At 50.6% G+C, this 23,022-nt stretch overlaps 1 protein-coding gene across 1 annotated transcript in view; it reads right to left on the bottom strand.

Annotated features, from left to right (window-relative positions):
• The window catches only part of SNX8 (sorting nexin 8), a 41,434-nt gene extending 19,616 nt beyond the window's left edge, over positions 1-21,818 (bottom strand). The window contains exon 1 of the mRNA XM_024763556.1: positions 21,716-21,818. Within this exon, the coding sequence (XP_024619324.1) occupies positions 21,716-21,809 (94 nt within the window). The 5' untranslated portion in view covers positions 21,810-21,818. The remainder of the gene's footprint in view (positions 1-21,715) is intronic.
• Between the last annotated feature and the right edge of the window lie 1,204 nt (positions 21,819-23,022).

The following is a 23,022-nucleotide window of genomic DNA, read 5'->3' as shown; positions in this document are numbered from 1 at the left end:
ACATTCTAATACAGAATTAATGACCAGATTTTTTCATCTGTGAAATCACTCAGCATTTTAGGATTTAAAATATAGCTGCCTTGAACTGACCTTAAAGATTAAGAAAATAAACAAGGGCTTAGCTTGTATCTGGGAACCCCCAAGGGCCTCAAAACTCCATACAAAAACTAAATGTCGGGCTTCCCTGGTGGCGCAGTGGTTAAGAATCCGCCTGCCAGTGCAGGGGACAAGGGCTCGAGCCCTGGTCTGGAAGATCCCACATGCCAAGGAGCAACTAAGCCCGTGCGCCACAACTACTTAGCCTGGGCTCTAGAGCCCCTGAGCCACAACTACTGAGCCCACGTGCCACAACTACTGAAGCCCACATGCCTAGAGCCCTGTGCTCCACAACGAAGAGTAGCCCCGGCTCGCTGCAACTAGAGAAAGCCCACACACAGCAACGAAGACCCAACGCAGCCAAAAATAAATAAATAAATAAAAACACTAAATGTCATGTGCTCTAAAGCAGGCTGCTCTCAAGTGAGGGCATGTATCTCAGGGTCGCAACAATCCACCAAGTGCAGGAAGAAGGTATTAGCAACTCTACTTGTATTTTCTTTATTTCTTTGAATTTTTTCATTGCACTCGTATTTTCTATCTCTTCCTTTTTAATTTATATTATAATGTACATAAGACTAGTATAGTACATGCATACAAATTACTAAAATATGCATATGTATAAATTGTGTACATGTGTATAAGTGTGTGTTCAGGTGTTGCATGTGGGGGGTGTGTACAAGTGCATACATACGTGAGTGTGTACGTGTGTATGAGTTTGAATATGAGGTGTGTGTATATGTTTAAGTGTGTATGTGTACATGTGTGTACACATGTATGAGTGTGTGTACATAAGTGTCTGTATATGAAGTGTGTATATGGGGGGTGTCCCCAACTGGCAGTCCCCAATACCTTAATGACTAAAAATGTGTGGAGACCACAGCTCTAGAATGTACCTGTTCTCCGAAGTCATCCCAAGAGCCCAGCCCCTTTCCATGTAAAAATATTTTTACATGGAAAGGGGCCTTAAAGCTGTGTTTACCCAGTCTCGGTGGGGACCACGGAAATTCTCAAGGAGCCAACAAGCGTTTCGTAAATACCAGCTCCAGGGAACACGGTGATGAATAAGACAGGGTCCCTGAGCTCATTAATTCATCCACACAGAAAACAGCTGTGTCCACCATTGCCAGGCACAATCTATAAATATCCAAACTCTGGGGAGAGTGGGAATCAGCCCACGATAACCCTAACAGCGCCCTGAGACTCAGGACACAGCCCCAGGGCGCAAACTCCGGAAGGGCAGGGGTCCGCTCAGCTCTGTTCTCAGGTATGTCCTGGCGAGGGGAGCCTGGCACACGACGGGGGCTCAAGGAATGTTTGCTGAGTGACTATTTACTGTTATTTATTGTATTTCCAGGAGGGAAATACAGCACCTCTGGGGAAAAGCGAAATCTTAACTAGAGCACAGAATATGTGGAAAAACAGGAAACAATAAAGCTAAAAAGGTAATGGGGGAGAATATTTTTATCAGAGAAAATACGTGCAAACCATACATCTGATAAAGGACTTGTATCTGGAATATACAAAGAACTTACAACTCAGTAAAAACACAGACAAATAATCCAGTTTAAAAATGGGCAAAGGGTTTACACAGACATTTCTCCAAAGATGTACAAATGGCCAGGAAGTACAGAAAAAAATGCTCGATGTCACTAACCGTCATGGAAATGCAAATCACAGCCATACTAAGATGATGCCCTATGTTGACTCCAGTTAAAAAAACAACAAAAAAAAGATTACACTGTGCGCTGGTGAGGATGCGGAAAACCCTCACATATGCTGGCAGGTGCAGCTGCCTTCAGAAACGGTCTAGCAGTTCCTCAGAAGGTTAGAAACAGAGTTACTCTATGACCCAGCAACTCCACTCCTAGGTATACACTCAGGAGGAATGAACGTGTGTGTCCACACAAAGACCTGTATACAAATGTCCACAGCAGCATGACTCATAAGAGCCGAAGGGGAAAAACCCAGATGTCCATCAATTGATGAATGGGTGAACAAAAGCGGTCTATGCACGCAATGGAATATTATTCAGCATGTACACATTCATGCTACGCCATGGATGAACCCTGAAAACACGACAGCAAGTGAAGAGCCGCCAGTCATAAAAGACCACATATGGGATGATTCCATCTACCTGAAACACCCAGAAGAGGCCAACCTACAGAAACAGACAGTGGCTTAGCTAAGAGGCGCGATAAAATGTTCTCGAATCGACTACGGCGATGCTTACGCAACTGTACGTATACTAAAGACCACCGTATCACGTGCTTCCAGTGAGTAAACCGCCTGCACGTAAATGATAGCTCTACAAACGCTTCAAGTATAAAAGGGAGGCGACGTCAATAAGAAAGGCAGAGTAAGGACCGCCAAAAATCCTCTCCTCCACAAAAGCAACGAGGACACTAGCAAAATCGTCAGAAATCAGCTTTTTCAGGACACTGGGAAGTGACTAAAGGTTTGTGGCAATCCAGGGTACATTTACTGATGCAATAATTAGTTAAGTCAAAATGAGGTCAGAGTGGAGTGGGGTGGGCCTTCATCCAACATGACCGGAGTTTTTGTAAGAGGAAGAGACCACATGAAGACACAGACACGTGGACACACAGACAGGAGGCCACAGGACGGCAGAGGCTGAGGAGCTGCACCTGCAAATCCAGGAACGCCCAGGATGGCTGGCCACCGCCAGGAGCTAGAGGAGGCGGGAAGAATCCACCCCGACAGGCTCCAGAGGGAGCATGACCCTGCTGCACCTTGACTTCAAACTTCTGGCCTCCACAACTGTGGGACAAGACATTTCTGTTGTCTTAAGCCACCCACTCTGCGGTGCTTTCTTACAGCAGCCCCAGGAAACTCACACTATAAACTTTACAGAATTAGTCCAGAAAGGTTGTTAAACAAACAAGCTACAACAAAGAGCAACAACACCTTGGAGGGAAAACATTTCCTGAGATGCTACATTATTTTTTTTTTTTAACATTTATTTTTGGGCTGCATTGGGTCTTCGTTGCTGCATGAGGGCTTTCTCTAGTTGCAGCGAGCTAGGGCTACACTTTGCTGCGGTGGGCAGGCTCTCATTGTGGTGGCTTCTCTTATTGTGGAGCACGGGCTCTAGGCACGCGGGCTTCAGTAGTTGTGGCACGCGGACTCAGTAGTTGTGGCTTGTGGGCTCAGTAGTTGTGGCGCACGGGCTCTAGAGCGCAGGCTCAGTAGTTGTGGCACACGGGCTTAGTTGCTCCGCAGCATGTGGGATCTTCCCGGACCAGGGCTTAGGTCCTGAACCTATTAAAGACCTTAAATCAGCTATTTGAAATACGTTCAAAGGACTAAAGGGAACCATCTCTAAAGAACTAAGGGAAAGTATGAGAACAGCATCTCACTCACAGGGAATATCAATAAACAGACAGAAATTATAAAAAAAAGAAACAGAGAAAAATTCTGGAGCTGAAAAGTTCAATAGCTGAAAAATTCACCAGAGTCACAACAGCAGATCGGAGTGAGCAGAAAGAAGAACCAGCAAACCTGAGGTTGGGTCAATTGAGATGGTTTTTTCCAGTCTGATGGACAGAAAGGAAAAAGGATGCAGAAAAATGAACCGCTCCTCAGAGACGTGTGGGACACGCCAAGCATATCAGCATAATCTTAACAAAAATCCCCAGAGGAGAAAGGTTTAGAGAGAACACCTGAATAAGTAATGGCCAAATGTGATTTAAATAACCCAAGACTCAAAAGGTCCCAACTAGGATACACGGAAGAGATCCACACTTAGACGCATCATAAGGAAGCCGTTCAAACTGTACAAGGAGAAAACCCTGAAAGCAACAGGAGAGAAATGACTCACTAGACTGTTTTAAATATGGGAGCTGTAACTCCCACGGCAATCACCAAGAAAATAACCCCCAAAAAGTATAATAGCCAAAACCATGTGGGAATGTAAATGGAACACTAGAAAATACTTATTTAATGTAGAAGAAAGCTGTAACAAAAGAACGGAGGAAGACTTCAATTAATGGGGGAAAGATCACTGGAAGAGCACGGGAGTCTCTATTAACATTTTTATGTAAGATAAAAGCTCATACATGCTCAACAGAGAAAACTTTATGATTTTCCTGATGATTAACATAAGATAATATCCCAAGACAGAACGTAAGCTCAGTAATGATTACCAAACGATCACATGCTTCTGAGAAATGTGAACTCTGATCACCGGAGGATTTAAAAGACAACTCAAAAGACACATTTTAAACCAAAGACATGACTCTCAACCACCTTGAGAACAACCCCTTTGCAGAAGTTTCAATCACAAGAAAGCCACCATCCCAAACATCAACTTACTAAACTGAGACAACCATATTTTCAAAGAAAAAAAAAACTGAAGAGCAAAAAAGAAGGGAAAAAGGCCATTTCAGACAGGCCGCACTGTCGTGTGATGGACCACACGCTGATGAAAGGGCAGGAATGCGGGGAGGAGATTCTGGTTTACCAAGGGTGTCGATGTCAAGGTCACCGGCAGGACTTTAAGACTCTTATCCAATGGAGCCTCCTACACCAGTTTAAGCAGCCCCATAAGACCAGGGCCTGGAAGAGGCACCGTCCCCCAAGCCAGCCCCCTCAGAGATGAAACAGCTCGGACAAGAGAGGCCAGCCAGGCCCCTGATGAACAGTGGTGGGCAAAGGCTGGCTCTGACCTTCGACGGACATGGGCGGCAATCCAGCCTCCGACGTCCCCAGCAGTGTGGCTGGCGAGTGACAGCCTCTGAGCTTTCCAACAGGCCTCTCCAAGGGTGTCCCCTCCAAACTTCCCAGCACAAAACTACTCTACCGTGGGGTCCCCTGGCCTCGAAAAGCCACCCACTGTCCTGACACTGGGCCAGGAGGCAGCTCTCAGACCCGCAGGCTGAGAATCGGGCTAACGCTGGCCCACACGGATGGCCCTTGTGGGCACAGAACGAGACAGCAGAGCTCAGATAGCCAGCTCCCGACACATTCGGGAACCCTTGGCTCCAGCCCAGACCTCATGTGTTCCAAACCCAAGAGAGTCTCTAAGTCTGCAGAGCAAAACTTAGCACGTGCTCCCCCACGACAACAGGTGTCGGGCCCTCGGCTCTGGGCTGGCCCACGGGTCAGGGCCTCACGGTCAGTGTGGCCGAGCCTCACACTCCCCTCCTCTCTGGATATCTCGTTCCGCTGGCTCCAGGGTGACAGTGACAAGGAGCTGCATCACTCCCAGGCCAGCCACCAGCACACTGGGTGACCCCAAGGTCACACAGCATGGAAAGGGAAACATCCAGCTAGAGTATTTGACACCCATTCAGCTCTGAGATTCTGGGATTCTCCAAGTCGGTTATTCGCAAATCAAAGCAATGAAACTTCAAACACACACACAGACCAACTATCCTTCCCAACACACTTCCATGAGAACCTTTAGGCAGTAATCCTGCCACTGGGATGCATCCCAAGACGTCTAACCCCACGTGTTCTGTTAGCAGCTAACGTCTGGGGCCCTTACTCCCAAAGCTTTGGGAAACAAACAGGATTTGCTGAATAAACCACTCTGCCTCGCACACACCCTTGCTTTATCTGAGCAAACCTCAGCAAATGCTGACCAGCACGGAAGTCCAGACTGGGAGACCCCGCACAGTGAGCACTGGGTGCCACCCACGGGGGCCAAGGCCAGCCTGGCTGCCCCACACGATCCATGCCGGCTCGAGTGGGGTGCTGCTCTAAGCGCTAGGAGAACCTCCTAACCCCGCTCAGCCCAGGCAGCCCGGGGTCCTCCCTGCTGGCAGAGCACCCCTCAGTGCAAAGCGGGACACAGCACAGCCACAGGAGCTGAAGTCTCCAGACTGGGCACGCCTCAGGATCACCTGCGGGCTCGCCGCACACTGGAGGTGAAGACAGCTCTTACCAAAAGAAGAAGAGGGGGCTTCCCTGGTGGCGCAGTGATTGAGAGTCCGCCTGCCGATGCAGGGGACGCGGGTTCATGCCCCGGTCCGGGAGGATCCCACGTGCCGCGGAGCGGCTGGACCCGTGAGCCATGGCCGCTGGGCCTGAGCGTCCGGAGCCTGTGCTCCGTGGCGGGAGAGGCCACGGCAGTGAGAGGCCCGTGTACCGCAAAAAAAAAAGAAAAGTGTTGGCAAGGGCGTGGAGGGATTGGAATCCTCGTGTGTGGCTGGTGGGGCCGTAAAAGCTGGTGCAGCCACCGTGGGAAACAGTGCAGCAGTTCCTCAAAAAATTAAATATGGAATCCCCACAGGAGACAGCAACTCCACTTCTGGGTCTGTACCCAAAAGAACTGAAAGCAGGAACTGGAAGACATATTTGCGCAGCCATGTTCAATGCAGTATTATTCACAGTAGTCAAAAGGTGGAACTACCCAAATGTCCACGGACAGATGAATGCATCCACAGAATGCGGTCCGTCCACACGATGGACCACTATTCAGCCTTAAAAAAGAAGGAAGTACTGACACACGCTACATCGTGGATGGACCTTGAGGACATCATGTCCAGTGAAATAAGCCAGACACAAAAAGACAATGTATGGGGCTTCCCTGGTGGCGCAGTGGTTGAGAGTCTGCCTGCCGATGCAGGGGACGTGGGTTTGTGCCCCGATCCGGGAAGATCCCACATGCCGCGGAGCGGCTGGGCCCGTGAGCCATGGATGCTGGGTCTGCGCGTCCGGAGCCTGTGCTCCGCAACGGGAGAGACCACGGCAGTCAGAGGCCCGTGTACCGCAAAAAAATAAAATAAAATAAAAGACAATGTATGATTCCACTCACGTGAGGTCCCTAGAGCAAATTCATAGAAAAAGAAAGCAGATGGTGGGGACCTGGAGCTGCGGGACAGGAGGATGGAGAGGGAGTGTTCAATGGGGCCGAGTTTCCGTCTTGCAGGATGAGTAAGTTCTAGAGATGGATAGTATCAAAGGAGGCATGACAATATGAATGTACTTAATGCCACAGAACCGTACACCTAAAAACGGTTAAAGTTTTACATTATGTATATTTTACACTTAAAAAAACACAGATTGCTGGGCCCCAGTCCCAGAGTGTAGGGTGGGGCCTAAGAATCTGAATTTGTAACAAGTTCCCAGATGCTGCTGCTGATCTAGGGGCCACAGCGCGGGAACCAGTGTCACAGGGCGACCAGAGGGGAGGAATTCAGGGCCTCACCCAGACCCGTGTCCCTCATCTAACAAAACGCAGATGTGCACAAATGCTGCCGCCGTACTTTCTGCACTCGTCAAACGCGGAACCAACGACCTTCCAGACGACAACCTTTTCACCGAAATAACATGAAACGGGGTCAGCAGACACCATTTTCAACCTGAACATTCCTTCTCAGGCTCATGAAACTGTTTCAACCTTTGAAAACTTCTCTAAGCTACACTGTTATTCTGCAGTTAACAAACCGTTCTCAGGAAATGGAAGCAGAAGTTTCCTCATCCCTATCGTGGCCATGGCCTCAGAAGCGAGCATTCAGCAGCTCCATGGCCAGGGAATGTCAGGAACGCCCCCCAAACGCCAGGAAGCAGAGCTGTCCCACCTGTGGTCAGCTCGCCCTAAAAAGTGATCCATCACCAGCCAGCTTTTGATTGTCCCTAACTCAGGAGCTCGACTGAACAAACTGTGCATGGCCTCAATTTCATCAACTTTAAGGTTTACTTTTCTTTTAATAACCTATTTTATGTAACGTGAAATAAGGGGACTTCCCTGGTGACGCAGTGTTTAAGAATCCGCCTGCCAATGCAGGGGACACGGGTTCAAGCCCTGGTCCGGGAAGATCCCACATGCCGCGGAGCAACTAATAAGCCCGTGTGCCACAACTACTGAGCCTGCGCTCCAGAGCCCGTGCGCCACAACTACTGAGCCCGCGAGCCACAACTACCGAAGCCTGCGTGCAGCAACGAAGACCCAACGCAGCCATAAATAAATAAATAAATTTTTAAAAATCCATTTAAAACAAAAATCTTGAAATAAACTCTCTCCAACCCAACAATCTATATACATCCGTGTGCATTACCCGCCACGTGTATAGGGTTGTGGTATGACACAATTGTCAAATACCAAGCATGTCTCCAAGCTTCCATGACCACATTTCCTTCAACTTTTCTGTAGAAGCAAAAACCTCCTAAATTCCTAGCCAGTCAGATAATCACTTTGAAAACTGTTTCACTTCAATCCTATCCTTTTAAATACATGTATTTTTGTTGTGAAATACTTCAAACATACAGGAAAATACAGGAAATATCAGAACCCATGTATCCACCAAGATTTCACTAAAGAGGACATTGTGCCCTATTATTTTTTGCCGAAAAGAATTTTTAATAAACAAAATGTTACAGATGCACACCACCCTCCCGACCCCCTTTTTCCTCTTCCAAAGTAACCACTATCCTAGAGTTGATGGGTACGATTTCCAGGCAGGTCTGTGCACTCTCTCTACGTAAGTGTCCAGGAAGTCCATGCAAACATTGTGTTTCATTATGTACAATAAACATACAATTCCTTTCTTTTCCCACTGGCTTTTAAAACCCTTTTATATTGAAACAGAGCGCGCTTACAGAGAAGCGAACATCTCAAAACTGTTCAGCTCAATGAATTTCCACAGCAGGGTAACAGCACCTGGATAAAGGAAGGTACCCCTCACGCTCCCTTCTCCCCAAGGGAGAGACTTCTAAAGCCACAGGTTACCTCTGCCTGACTCTTTATTGACACCACACACGTGGACTCAAGCCCTGAGTTCCTCTGTTTCTGACTTCTTCCACTCTTGGTGTGTACAACCCGTCCGCGTGGCTCACGGGGTACAGGCGGTCCATTTTCTTGCCGTGGATCCCGCGGTGTGATCAGCCGGGGCCTATTACTCATCCTGCGGCCGCGCGGCGTCTGGGCAGCTTCACACCCTGCTGCTACGCACACGCCAGCAGCGGCACGCTGGCGGACGCATGTACGCATTTCTGTTCGGTACATTCCTGAGAGTGAAATTACTGGATCCTGGGGTTTCGTATGTGCAGCTCCGTAAATAATTCCAGTTTCCAAGTAACTGAGCCAGTTTACGCTCCCAGCAGCAGGGGTTCCAGCTGCCTCCCGTGCTGGCCGTGCTGGCCGACACTCACTCTTTCCGTCCGGTTTTCCTCGCCCTTCTGGGCCCTTGACTCTTGAATACAGTCGCAATTCATCTGCCATGTTTACCTTGAGTTCTCTCCTCTTACAACACTGCTCCGTATTTTCGAAGGTATTAAGACTATTACCTGTAAAGACTGAATAATAACTTAGATACGGAACTCAAAATCACTTAGCCGTTCTCCTAACTGCTTTCTGCTCTTAAAAACAGCATGAAGAATATCACTGTTCACAAAATAGTTTGCCCTATTTTTTATTCTATCCTTAGAATCCACTCCTAGAGAATTCCACATTTTTTTCCTGCTCACAGACGCTTCCCAAAAGGCTTTTATCTCCCCACATGAACCACACTACATCACCAGCACGCTCTTCAGAAAACCCCCCTGGAGAGTCACTGCAGTCACCTCAGTGATCTGTGCGTGTTTCCTGGCAGCATTACAAAAAAAACTAAAGTTTCCTAACTGAGGATCAGAATGGCAACCACTAAGAATAGCTCCGAACGTGGGGTTTCCCCAGCTCCACCACCGCCCCCTCAAAACGCCCCTTCACCTTTCTCGGCCGGCAAATCCCCCGCCCGCCTGCTCCCCTCTCTCCTGCCACACCAGCTGCCCGGCCGCCCCGTGAACGCAGCGCGCCGCTGCTGGCCCGGGCGCCTTCACCTGTCGTCCCTTCTGCCAGGGTTCTCCTCCCAGAAATCCACCAGGCCACCTCCTTCGAATCCTGGTGCAAAACTCACTCTCAGTGCCATTTCCTCAGGGACAACGGCCCTGCGCCCTAGCTGCCCCCTTGCGTCAACGACTCCCTGCGTGTGCCGAGTACTGGCCACCTCCCGCTACGAGAACATCAGCCCCTCGAGAGCAGGCCTTTCTCTTTATATGGTTCACAGTTAGTATCCCAGCGACCGACAACAGTGCCCGGCAACCACAGTGAGCGCTCAGTGAGCATTTGTGGATGGAAAGAAGGACTCTGATTCGCGGCAGCAAGAAGGCCTGCTGTGTTCCCCTAGGCAGGGTGCCAGCCCCATGCCCGCCCCACCCACGCAAGTCGCACTCAGGCCTCACCAGTGACAGGAACCGCGCCTCGGTGAGCTGCAGCAAGAAGGAAGAGCTGCTCACACAGGACAGCTGTTAACACGCACGGCCACGCGGAGCCCTGGAGCAGTGACACCCTCAAGCTGGCGGTGACATCCTCCCACCCCGCCCCATGGCCTCTCTACCAGGTTACAGCTATATCCTTTTATCCCCCCAAAGAAGAGACGGCAAGACCCCTGATTACAGAAAGCTGTAACGTGTCTTGAGGGTAACCAACCTACACAGCAAGAGACGAAGGTTTTTCACCTTCCTGCAAAGGTTTAAGTGTTTTTTACCTTGAAGTTTATATCTATAAACTCTCTCTTAAGGTCCCTCCAAGCCCTCTGGTACTCATTAGCTGAGAATTCCCAAACTGAATCCCGGCCAGCCTCCGAAGCTCAGTTCAGACGCCCCTTCAGCAGGGAAGTGTCTCCCGGGCCCCAGCTGCAGTCGCTGCCCCTCTTCCTGCTCTTGTGATTGGCTTGGATGCCCTAGCTGAGCTTTCCTAACTTGTGATTGGCTTGGACGCCCTAGCTGAGCTTTCCTAACCCATCTCGTCCCGGGTTTCTCCCACACACCACATAACCCCTCCAGGGCGCTTTGATTCCCTAATACCGCCTAGCACAGGGTGGCACACAGCACGTGCACCCCAAGAGTTCTTTATGATGGACAACCGGGTTTCCAAATGCCACAGAAGGACACCAGACCCCTTCCTCACACCATACACAGCAACTCATTCCAAATGGACCACAGCCCTAAATGTAAGAGCTAAAACTACAAAACTCTCAGCAGAAAATATAGGAGTAAATCTTTATGACCTTGGGTTAGGCAAAGCCTTCTTAGGAATGACACCAAATGCATCAACTGAAGAACAAAATAGATGAACTGAACTTCGTCAAAGTTAAAAACTGGTGTGCTGTAAAAGATACCATGAAGAAAGTATAAAGACAACCCACAGAAATGGAGAAAACATCTGTAAACCATGTATCTGATAAAGGACTTGGGTCTAAAATACATAAAGAATTCTTATAACTCAAGTTTTTTAAAAAGACAAACTACCGGACTTCCCTGGTGGCGCAGTGGTTGAGAGTCCGCCCGCCAATGCAGGGGACACGGGTTCGTGCCCCGGTCCGGGAAGATCCCACATGCCGCGGAGCGGCTGGGCCCGTGAGCCGTGGCCGCTGAGCCTGCGCGTCCGGAGCCTGTGCTCCGCAACGGGAGAGGCCGCAACAGTGAGAGGCCCGCGTACCGCCAAAAAAAAAAAAAAAAAAAAAGGCAAATTTTAAAGATGGACAAAGGATTTGAATAGACATTTCTCCAAAGGAGACGTACAAAAGGCCAACAAGCACATGAGAAGATGACCAACCACGTGAGATTCCACCCACCGGGATGGATATAATCAAAACGGCAATAACAAATGCTGGTGAGGATGTGGAGAAGCCAGAACCCTCAAAGTTTGCTGCGAAACAGTCCGGCAGTTCCTCAAAAGGTTAAACATGGGTTACCATGTGACCCAATGATTCCACCCCTAGGTGTACACCCACGAGAAATGAAACTATGCCCACACGGAGACTTGTATATGAATGTTCACGTCAGCATTGGTCATAACAGCCAAAACATGGAAACAGCCCAAATGTCCACGGACTGATGAATGGGTAAGTAAAATGTGAATTATCCATACAACGAAATGTTAATCAGCCATAAAAAGAAATGAAGTACCGACCCACGCTACAACATGGATGAACCTTGAAAACCCTGTGCTGAGTGAAACAGTCAGTCACAAAGGACCACAAATTATATGGTTCTATTTATATGAAATTTCCAGAACAGGCAAATCTACAGAGACAGAAAGAGCAGTGGTCGTCTAGGCTGTGGGAAGCGGGGGTTGGCAGTATGGGGAGTGACGACTAACGGGTACGGGGTGATGACAGGGCTGTACAGTCAATTGTGGCGAAGGCTGCGGAACTCCTGGAACACACTGAAAACCACTGAACTGTACCCTTGAAATGGGTGAGTTGTATCTCAATAAAGCTTTTAAAAACGCTTTATGAATTCCTTCTCTTCTTCTCTCTAGCTCTTGTGAATACAAACTAAGTATCCTCCCACCCCAGTGCTGTGCCTGGAACACAGCTCGCAATCTTAAAGAAGGGGTCTGCTAAGAAGGGAAAATACCATCTACCTGTGACATCCTTTGGTTGGGTTTCAGGCACAGGTAAGAAAATTTGAGCTGGTGATGTTGCCACAGAAACTTCAAGCGGCCACACTCAGGACCCTGTGGACCTCCGTGGGGTGGCCTGAAGCTGCACGTCAGTCGAAGTGGAAGCAGCCACTGAGAGCTAAGAAACCAGTCCGGTTCCCCTGAATAAAGTGCTTTCCCCTCTTCTACCCCTTCCCAGGAATTCAAAGGCAGGGAAGAAGACGGTCACCGGGACGGCTGTGTGCCGTATCGACCACCACTACAGCAAGGGCCATGACCAGTGTCTGAACCTTCTGGGTGCTTACAGAACACCTCTTGAGTCCTACAAACAGTCTAAGTAGGTACTGTGACCCCATTTCACAGACGTGAAAACTGGAGGCCCAGCCGGCAGCATGGCCCGCCTGCCTGGTCAGAGTCAGCCAGGTGACACGTGGGCCCTGAACTCGCATCAGGTTACCCGATGACACCAGACCCCTGTTGCCTCCTTAACTCACAGGGCCTCATTCGAGGCCCACAACGAGGAGAGGCGCAGGGGCAGGCACACCCCACACCTGGGCCAGGGGTCAGAGGGTCTCAGCGCAAACCCTGCTGTGAGCGAGCCGCCCACCTCTCTGCACTCAGTTTTCTCCTCTCTAAAATGAGGACAATACCGTCTACGTTACTGGCTGGCTACAAGAATGTTAAATATATGTTTATACGTGAAGGCATCTAGCACGCGGCTGGCTTTTACAGGACCTGTGCCCAGATGAAACCACACAGCGAATGAACTGCTGGCCAGGGGACGTGGATCCCTCAAGCACTGGGTCCCCTGACATGTGACGCCCTAAACTCTGCTGGGAATCCCCAGAGCGCCGACTGCCCCTGGGACCTCCAGGGACGTGAATCACTCACGTTCACACAAATGGGGCTTCTCCGGCCGAAAGTGGCTATTCCTTCCCGAGGGAGAGTCGAGGGGCCAAAGCACAAAGAGAGGGGAAAATCACTGGTTTGTTTCCTTAGGACGTCACAAGACTGAAGCCCAGTCCCGAAAGGAATCACCTATCAGATGATTTCCTCTGACTCAACTTGGAGCAAAAGGAACCCGCAGGGCAGCCACGGGACCCCTGCTTCTCCGTGAATCTCACCAAACCTGCTTCTGAAAGGGTTCATTGAGTCTCTCCCTCGAAAAGCCTCTTAGGTCTCTCCTTTCTGGAATGTTTTTATGTGGGGAGGCCCAGGGACTTTTTCCAGAGTTTAAAAAGAATACTACTTTAGCTAACTCGGGAAATCTTGGAATAACTCACAAAGTAGAAGTTCAAAGTTCCACAAAGAATACTCATCTCTGTTTAACTAAATTCAATCTGGCTTTGGTTTTCTTTTTTTAAAAAACCTCCTCCCAGGCCTGGGTGGTTCCGTCTGAAAGTGACTCACGTTTTCTAGGGTCTCTAGACATGAAAGTGAACATGCTCCAGGATATCTGGCAGACTCAGTGTGTCTCGATCCCAGTGGAGGCTAAACGGAGGACCTGCGTTCGCAGCCTCATTCGGTCCCTTTAATAAAATTCCAAGCCATCACCCGACAGTACAAGCCAAGTGACATACAATTAAATCCATTGAAACAGATACTTACTGATCCACACAAGGGGTCACAAGGAGTGAGACAAGGCCCCTGCCTGGGGAGGGAGCAGGGGGTGGGATGAACTGGGATTGGGATTGACATATATACACTAATACGCATAAAACAGATAGCTAATAAGAACCTGCTGTATAAAAAATAAATAAATAAAATTAATTTTTTTTTTAAAAAAAAGGCCCCTGCCTTCCAGCTGCCTGCGGGGTAAATGACCAGGAATGCAATTAATCAACCAGAACAGGGAAGGCCTAGGAAACTGGCATGAACAAATTAGGAGCCGTGAAAAATGTCACAGAAAGCAAACGAGTCAGTCAGTTTTCCCCCCACAATCAAACCTCTGCACTAAATGGTGGAGACCTAGTTTCCAGGCAACGAAGACTGGACTCACGTAGTGCCTGTCTGCCCAGAACTCGGAAACCGGTGAACCAGGGTGATCTCAGCATCTCAAACAGGTGGGGGAACTCGGCCCGTGGGTCGCAACGCACGTGACGCGATCTGTTCTTTGAGAGCTTTCACGCCCAAGCCAGCTGGAGACAAGCCCCCGGCCGACGCCCCGCTCCCGGGACTGAACTCGGGGATGCTCAGCAGACGGGGTGCAGGGCTGAGGCCCAAGCTCGCACCCTCACTGCTGCCCGGCGCTGACGCTCCCTTTCTGAAGAGAGAACGCGACGCCTCACAAGGTCTCGGGTGCTCTTTGCGAGCACAGGCTCACGGAGCCACCTCTCCCCTCAGAAAAACCCTCTGATGACAGAAGGGTCTCCGTCCGGGAGGCACGGGCTACAGCAGTCAGGAGCGAAGCCTCCAGACGGGGTCCTGAAAGGGGTCCGCGGGGCAGCCCTCCCACCGGGGGCCGGAGCCGCGCCGGACGGCGCTCCAGCTCCGCCATCCGCTAGCTGTAGGTGCCGGGCAACTTACGGCCTCTGCGTGCCTCGGTTTCCCCATCTGTAAAGTAGGGGAGGGGAGACGCCTCGCCTCCTAGCATTACTGAGAGGATTAAGTTGCTTTACACGTCAGGCACGAGGAAGGGCATGTGGCACACAGCAGGTGCTCTGAAAGGCTTAGTCATCACAGCTACCACACAACGCCACCGCTCTGCAAAGAACGCGCGAAACAACTCCTTCCCGGCAAGGGGGTAGAGGATGGGGTACTCTGTGCGCCCAGCAGAGACCCTCTCAGGGGAAACAGGTCCCTTCCACGGGGCAGAGGCAAACTATAACCTCTTGCAGAAACTCCCACAAGACTCCCTACTTCACCGTCCGTCCTAGGAAGGACACTCAGTGTGCAGAAGCTATCACGAGATAAAGACCCGCACACGTACAGACCGTCCTTGGGTCCTGAAGAGCTGATAACGCAATTTCAAATCTCCCTTTCGTGCGAAACCCCAGCAGTGAGTGGCCAGTTCTTGGAAAATCCCTGCACCCCCGGCCTGGACTGGAACTTCTCCGGAGCTGGGAGGTGAAATTACTGTTCTTAAGATAATTAACCGTGCTAAGTCAGGAGTATCACCTGACTCTCTGTCTCAGCAGATGGCCTCTGCCAGAGCTGCATACTTCCAACAGCAGGTGACTTTCCCAGACATCCCTCCCGCTGCCACACAGATGCCAGCGGCCCTGGGGTCTCGGTCCTCCTGCCTGCTGGTCCCAGGGGCCACTGGAACACCTGGACGCGCCAGCAGGCCGGGCCAGCGCCAATAATACCCAGACACAGACATCGGAAACAGCAGAGCCAGGGAGATTAGGAGTGGATGTCAATTCAACAAAACATGCATTTCATTATAAATACACCTCCAATATTAACTCGAGAGTGAAAACTAAGGGAGACCAACACTCCCACAAAACTGTTTTAAAACGAGATCCCCAGCACCCACCTTTGCTTGTCAAACTGTGTTGTTAGCAAGTCCACTTAATGTCTCAGGATTTGGGACACACTGGGTTTTCCCCCAACATTTTCTACTGTGAAATAGACACACACACACACACACACACACACACACACACACACACACGGGTATAAAATGTCTATGGACAGTTTAACAAAACTATGTATCAAACACATGTGGAACCACTATCCAGGTCAAAAATTAAAAGATGGCTGGGATCTTGGAAGCCCCCATGACCTGTACCTCGCAGACCCTCCTTTCTCCTATCGGAGGCGACCACAGCCCCATTTCCACGCCATTTCACCCGCTCTTCATTTATACTTTCATCACCTGCGTAAGCAGAGTCTAATTCTGCATGGCTTTGAACTTAATATAAAGAGGAGTCTCACGGTATGTATTTTCTCTGGCTTCTTTCAACATCCTCAGTGGAGGGTGCTGGGACTCAGTACTTGTATTCGCAAAAGGTCACTTAACAGGACACGGCAGAGATCACCTAAGGACGTCTCCCTAGCTCTCAAAGCCTACCAACTGAGCTTACTAAAACTGTGATTCAACACGCACAGCTGACAGCAGCAGTCACCTCTAGGTTGGGGAACTAGTTTAGCAGGAGAGAAACTTTGTTTACCAAGTGCAAGCATCAGGACATTTTTTTTAATACTGATTCAACGTAAAGGCTCAAATTTTACAACGTTAGCGCTTGAAAAGCACAAACGTACATTCCCTGATTCATTATTACACAGACATCGAATACAGAATTATGAAAACTTCTTAGTGGTGTAGACTAACGCTAAGCGAGACGAACAGACCAACAAACCAAACGTAAATACACCCTGAGGTTAACTGTGTCAAACGCGTGTGCAGAGGAAAAAAGGAAACATACTAAACGCAGCAGCTGCCAGCTCACCGGTGAGCTCCCTTTCGCAAGACGTTTGTATTTGCGCTTATCTTACTTGTACAGCAACATTCTCCTCGAAGTGCCAAATCACATACCACGTGAAACCTTACTGCTCTGCTTACAGTCCACTCATAGACTCATCGGAGAGAACTTCACTGGCACAAATCAGGTTGAAGACTCTCGGAAAATCACGTAAATGTACTTCTCAGAGATGTGTCTCCAGTCCCTACCAAGCTTCCCTGGAATTCATCAGTCGTGCAATTTCCCTTTCCTTTTGCTTAGCACACATACTCCAAATTGAGTTAAGAGTGCTGAATGACCCCCCCCGCCCCCGCCAACATGCCTATCCACACACCCCAAGGACACGTGTGTCCTCCTACAACCTGGCCAGCAGGAAATAGAGCCAAGTGTGGCCTCAGCTTCCCCTAGAGCTCAACTCACAGGTCATGTCTGGGGCCCTCCTGCGCCCGCCTGTCCCACGTGAGGTTTTAATACTGGTACCTTCACCAAGAACATCTACCCCAAGTCTGGCTATGACTTCTGAATGATTCTACAACAAAAACGTTCAAAGGATGAAAGCACTACAGTTCTTCAGAGGGTAACGTGAATGGTCAAGGGTCGAGCTCTTCGAATTCCCGAGGGTCCGGGCCGCCTGTCTGCTCACTTGCCCCAGGTTCTAACCACCAGGGCAGCTCCTCTTAACATGCACCGCGGGCCACAGAAGGCAGCTCACATCTCTCCAGCATCTCACCACTCCAGCCCCTCCCCATCACCCCAGCACACCGCAGGCCAGACATCTCTTTTTCTGGTGCATTTTTCTTAGGAAGGAAAAAATAAACCAAAACAGAATTCCCCAACCCGGAACACATCACTTTCTTGCTAACCACAAATTCTGGCAAAACGTGTTCTACGTAATAGTGATTCAGTTCCTCTTTCTTCAAATGGACACCTTTTACCTTGCAAATTGTGTGTGTGTATGTGTGTGTGTGTGTGTGTGTGTGTGTGTGTGTGTGAAAGGGAGAAAGAGACGGAGTTCAAAGACCATTAACACCGATTTAAATAATATCTGCATAGCTACCATTGTTACCAAACTAAAATGTGATTCTATCCTAAAAACACTGACAATAAAAATGTAATTCTAGGGCTTCCCTGGTGGTCCAGTGGTTAGGACTCCGAGCTTCCACTGCAGGAGGCCCAGGTTCGATCCCTGGTCGGGGAACTAAGATCCCACATGTCACGGGGGGAAAAAAAAAACTGTAATTCTTTTCCAACATCAGAGCCCTTTCCACAAAGCAGACACTATTCTAGCTACTGGGATGTAAAGAAAAAGACTGGTTTCTGCCGGTCAGGAGTTGACAACGGCAATGTGTGTAACGGAGGGAGAGGAATGGACAGGAAGGTTTTTTGCCCCGATGCAGATGGTACTTTAAGCGTATAATTTAATCCGTCAAACGCACGCATCTCAAGTGACAGCTCACGACTTGCCTAACAGACGTGTACAGGCAGAGCAGCAGCAGCGAGGGTGGTGGCGGGAGCACAGGGGCGGGGAAACCGCGCAGGCGCGCAGAGAGGGTGCGGCCGGCCACGGAGGCGCTCAGGGTGAGCAGAGGTCAGGCCTGACCCCACAGAAAACCAGGCGGCAGCCAGAGGTTTGGGAAGACAAACGGCTCAGAGCTTCCTAACCGAATGGGATGCATGGGGTACCGTCCAAGGAGGCGCTCCAATGGAAGTGAAGATGATTCTCCCTTGTTCTAACAACCAAGTTTAGGGGACTTCCCCGGCGGTCCAGTGGTCAGGATGAGGCACTGGCACCGCCAAGGGCTCGGGTTCAATCCCTGGTCAGGGAACAAAGATCCCCCAAGCCGCACAGAGTGGCCAACGAATAAATCAATCAATAAATAAAAACCAAGTTTAGGTCTGCAGGGTTGTAGGAAAGCAGGGCTGGGATACACAGTGGTAACCTGTCTATATTTTTTTTATCCGTGTATGATGCAATCGCAAAAATCAGATTAGACAATCAAGCACATATCACACTCATTCTTTGTCCCTCTAAGGCACAACCATTGAGCTCTGTAACCTCTAAACAAGCCCTGAAATAAACTCTCCTGCTGCACAGTCAGAAAACAGAGTGTTCCAGTCAGATATTTTGATAGTTAATGATTTTAATATAAAACCCACCACAGGTTTATGTCCAAAATACAAAAAGAACTGCTAAAAATCAAAGAAAAAAAACAATCCCTTAAGAAAATGGGCAAAAAATAAGAACGATCGTTTCAGAAGGCCACACAAGGTCAAAGTATTATAAGAAACTAAACCTCACTGAAAATCGAAGAAATAGAGATTAAAACAAAAATAAAACACGTTCTTAATTTCTCCAATGCTGAAGGGAGTTTTTTTAAAAAATGGTATGAAATGGTGATGAGGTTATGGGGAAAAGATGCACTGCTGTTACAGGTATAAATTGGTAATAGCCACCAGAAAGGATAATTTGTAAGGATTTGTTAAAACAAAAAATATGCAACCCTATGACCCGGCAATTCCACTCCTTACGGGTATCTAAGGCAGAATAATGGCCCCTAAAGGTACTCATGTCCTAAGCCCTGGAACCTGTGAAGCTGTTAGATTCCACAGTAAATGGGCAATTAAAGGTGTAGATGAAGGCTGCTAATGAGCTGCCGGTGAAAGGAGGGCAAAGGATGTGGATTAGCAGCTGGGCCCAATGTAATGCTGGGGTCCTTCAAAGTGCAAGAAGTGAACAAAAGAAAGAGAATCAGAGAGGTGACAGGACAAGAAAGGTGTGGCCCACGGTAGCTGGAGCCAGGGGATCCTCCGGCAAGGAATGCGGAAGGCATCTGGGAGCTGGAAAAGGCCAAGAAACGCCTTCTCCCCGAGGGCCTCCAGAAGGAACGCAGCCCTGTCCACAGCTGGATTTTAGCCCAGGGAAACCTGTTTGGGGCTACTGACCTCCAGAACTGTAAGATGATAAATTTTTGCTGTTTAAGCCACTATGTTTGTAGTAATTTGTTACAGCAGCAGTAGAAAACTAACACACTACACTAGGGAAACACGGGCACAGCACACAAGGAGGTGTACGTTGTCTGAGTACACATATGTATAAGGCACGAAAAGAGGGATGAGAGGATGCATCCCAAACTGGTAAGAGGAGGTGATCGCAAATGGGGTGAGACTTTAATCTATAATGTTCTGGGTGTTTGTCCACGTATTGCACAACTGAAAGTTCAATTTGTCAGGAGGGAGTTATCATTTATAGCTTAAGCTTCCAGGGATTAGAATATGATATAAAAGACCCTTAATTTAAGGCTGAAAACCACAGTGAACACAATTTTTCCTGACAATCCCAAAGCTGCTACAAAGACCTAGACCCCCGCGATCCCCACGATTAACACTAACGGTGGGCTCTGGCTGTGTGGACAGAACACCAGAGAAGAGGAAATTCGCTGTATACCCATAAGCCACTGCTTCTTCAACAGTCAAAAGTAAACCTTTGCTAAAGCATGAGAGATACATATATCATCTCTGGACAAAATTCATTCTCAAAGACTTGTATTTTCTGACTCCAGCCCCTCCAAACACCACCCACACCACGACATGCCCCCTTAACACTGCCCACGGTGGACAAGTCACTTGCCTCTGGGTTGTAGAGTTTTTGGGGGTTTTTTTCCTCTACCATTTCACCTGCCATCCAGGATGGCTAATAAAATCACCACGGCCCCAAGGAAGGCCCGCTGCCAGTCTCGGAGAGCTGTGGTAGATGATACCACAATAGCAAACAGGGGGTGAGCCCTGCAGGAACAGTCAGGGCTGTCCCTGTACCTGCAAAGAGACCCCTGAGTAACCATCACATCCAGGAACTCTGAGCTGCTTTACAATCCTTGGGGGAAGAACCATTCCTACCCAAACGCTGGGAGCCCAGCGTGCGGCCCTGGTACAGGAGGGCCGACTGGCCCACCTGGGCTCGAACGTGTGACCTCGTGAACGCAGTGTCCTAACCACGAGCAAGAGCCATCACATGCTTCTCCTTACACAGTTACATGAGAAAGGAAAAGTAACTAAAGACCAATGGAGGTGGCGGGGTGGGGACTGCTCCCTAGACGCAGACTCACCAAGGGACTTCATGCCAATGGGGCCACTCCGGCGCAACGCCACCCCTAACCCCAGCAGCTTCACTCCACTTCTGCCTCTTTTCTCCCTAATGAATCCAGTGTCTAGCAGCCCTCCAGAACTCTAAGCATGGCCTCCTCAGGGACACCTCGCCAGACGGCCCAGCCGGAGCTTCCAACCTTGGACCCCCGCCACCCCCCAAGAAGCAGCAGTAACTCACGCCAACACCCACCTTCATCTATCCTCCAGTTAGAAGACTAGAGGGGGTACCATTTTAAACAGGGACGTCCTAGAAAACGCACGCCTCACGCTCATCCGCTAAGAAAAGCACTCAGGGAGAAACACGAAAGGCTGGCGTTCGAGAACACTAAAGTCCTGAGCGGCCAGAGTTCTTGCCAAGACCCGGCAGGTCCTGGGACTGCGCCCCACGCGGCGGGCAGGCCGGCAAGGAGGAAGCGCGGGGCGGGCGGGCCCTGCGGCCCCCAGGGACCCGGACAGTCCCGGGGAGACGCGGGCAGAAGCGCGCGGCGAGGCGCAAACCCGGACAGGTGCTCCAGCTCTGGGCCGCGCGGCCACGCGCCCTCCTGGGCGTGGACGCGGGAGTGGGAGGGGGAACCCGGCGGGGCGCGGGCCGCCCGCCGACAGGAAGAGTACCGAAGGCCTCAGGGTCTCGGGGGGCGCTGGCCGGAGCAGCGCGGGGCCTGGTGGGTGCCTGCCATACCTGCCGCCGGCGGGTCCGCCTCCTCGTCTGCCTCCGGCTCAGCCGCTGCAGCTGCTGGCGCCGCGGGTAGCAGGTCCATCGCGCCGCCAGTCATGTGAGCGCGCGCCACGTGACTTCCTCCGCGCCCGCCAGGGCTCTGCCTGGCCTCGCCCCGCCCACACCCGGGCCTACCGCGCCCACTCCCAGCTTATCCCCGCCCTCCAGGGCCTGCCACGCCCACGCCCGACCTCGCCACGCCCACTCCCATCCTCGCCTCGCCTCGCCCCGCCCCGTCCCGCCCCGTCCCGCCCAGGCCACGCTGCCCCGGGTAGGGCAGGTGGCACGGTCCGGGCGCGCGCTCAGCCTTCCCGCGTCCGCCGCTCCGGCCCGCCTGTTAGCTGCCGGCACCCTCGCCCACTCGTTCAGTCCCCACCTGCCCTCACGCAGGCAACCCACTCAGTCATTCATTCATTTATTCACACGCGCACCCTCTCGTCCGCCCACTCGTTCACCCGCTCATTCATTCACCCACTAGCTCATTCGCTCATTTACCCACCTTGTCATTCAGTCGTTCGTTCACTTACCACCCTCTTACTCATTCACTCACTGGCTCACTCACTCAGGTCTCCTGACTGTCGCCTGGAGGCCAGGCGGGCCCTGTGCCGGGTGCTGAGGATACAAAGATGCATTTGGTACTTCCCCCGTCTGGAGGACAGACGGGCGACCCGAATGGATCCAGTGTCCTGACTTCCAAAACAAGGCTGTGGGAGCGCCGTACAAGAAGGTTCCCCCGGCCCTGCCGGGGTGAAGGGATCCCAGGATGAGTAGAGCCTGAGCTGAGGCTGGAGGAATGAGGAATTCAGCAGGAGAAGGAGGAAGTGGGTCCCCGCAGGCACGAAGGCCCTGAGGCATCACACAGCTGCAAACGCTGTGGTCTTCCCGAGGCTAAAAGTGGGAGCAGAAGAGGAAGCTGGAGCGATTGGTAGGGCTCCATTAGGGAGGGCCTGGTTTCAAAAGGACGGACCTCGGACCTCCTAAAACTGGGACACCTATAAACACCCAGGGAGTTGGTAACAGCGATCGAGAGCCCAGGGTTCCTGTCAGGGTCCTAGGAAGGGCCCCAGTCTCCCCAGGTAGTTAGTCCTCCTTGCTATAGCTACCGGACCTCTTTGTGGGCCGGCACCAACAACGATCCTCGGCCCCAGCACAACTGAGGAAGCGGTGTACCTCTGCCACAGGTGGGCATGCAGCAGCTTTCCCAGGCCACAGTGGGATGCCGTTTCCTCCTGCCACCATGGGCTTCCTTTAGGCTGGTTTTGCATCGAATG

This window comes from Neophocaena asiaeorientalis, unplaced genomic scaffold, assembly GCF_003031525.2.
Source record: "Neophocaena asiaeorientalis asiaeorientalis breed wild unplaced genomic scaffold, Neophocaena_asiaeorientalis_V1.1 scaffold223, whole genome shotgun sequence".
NCBI lineage: Eukaryota > Metazoa > Chordata > Mammalia > Artiodactyla > Phocoenidae > Neophocaena > Neophocaena asiaeorientalis.
The sequence above is the reverse complement of the archived record's forward strand: the minus strand, read 5'-3'. Positions and strand labels throughout refer to the sequence as shown.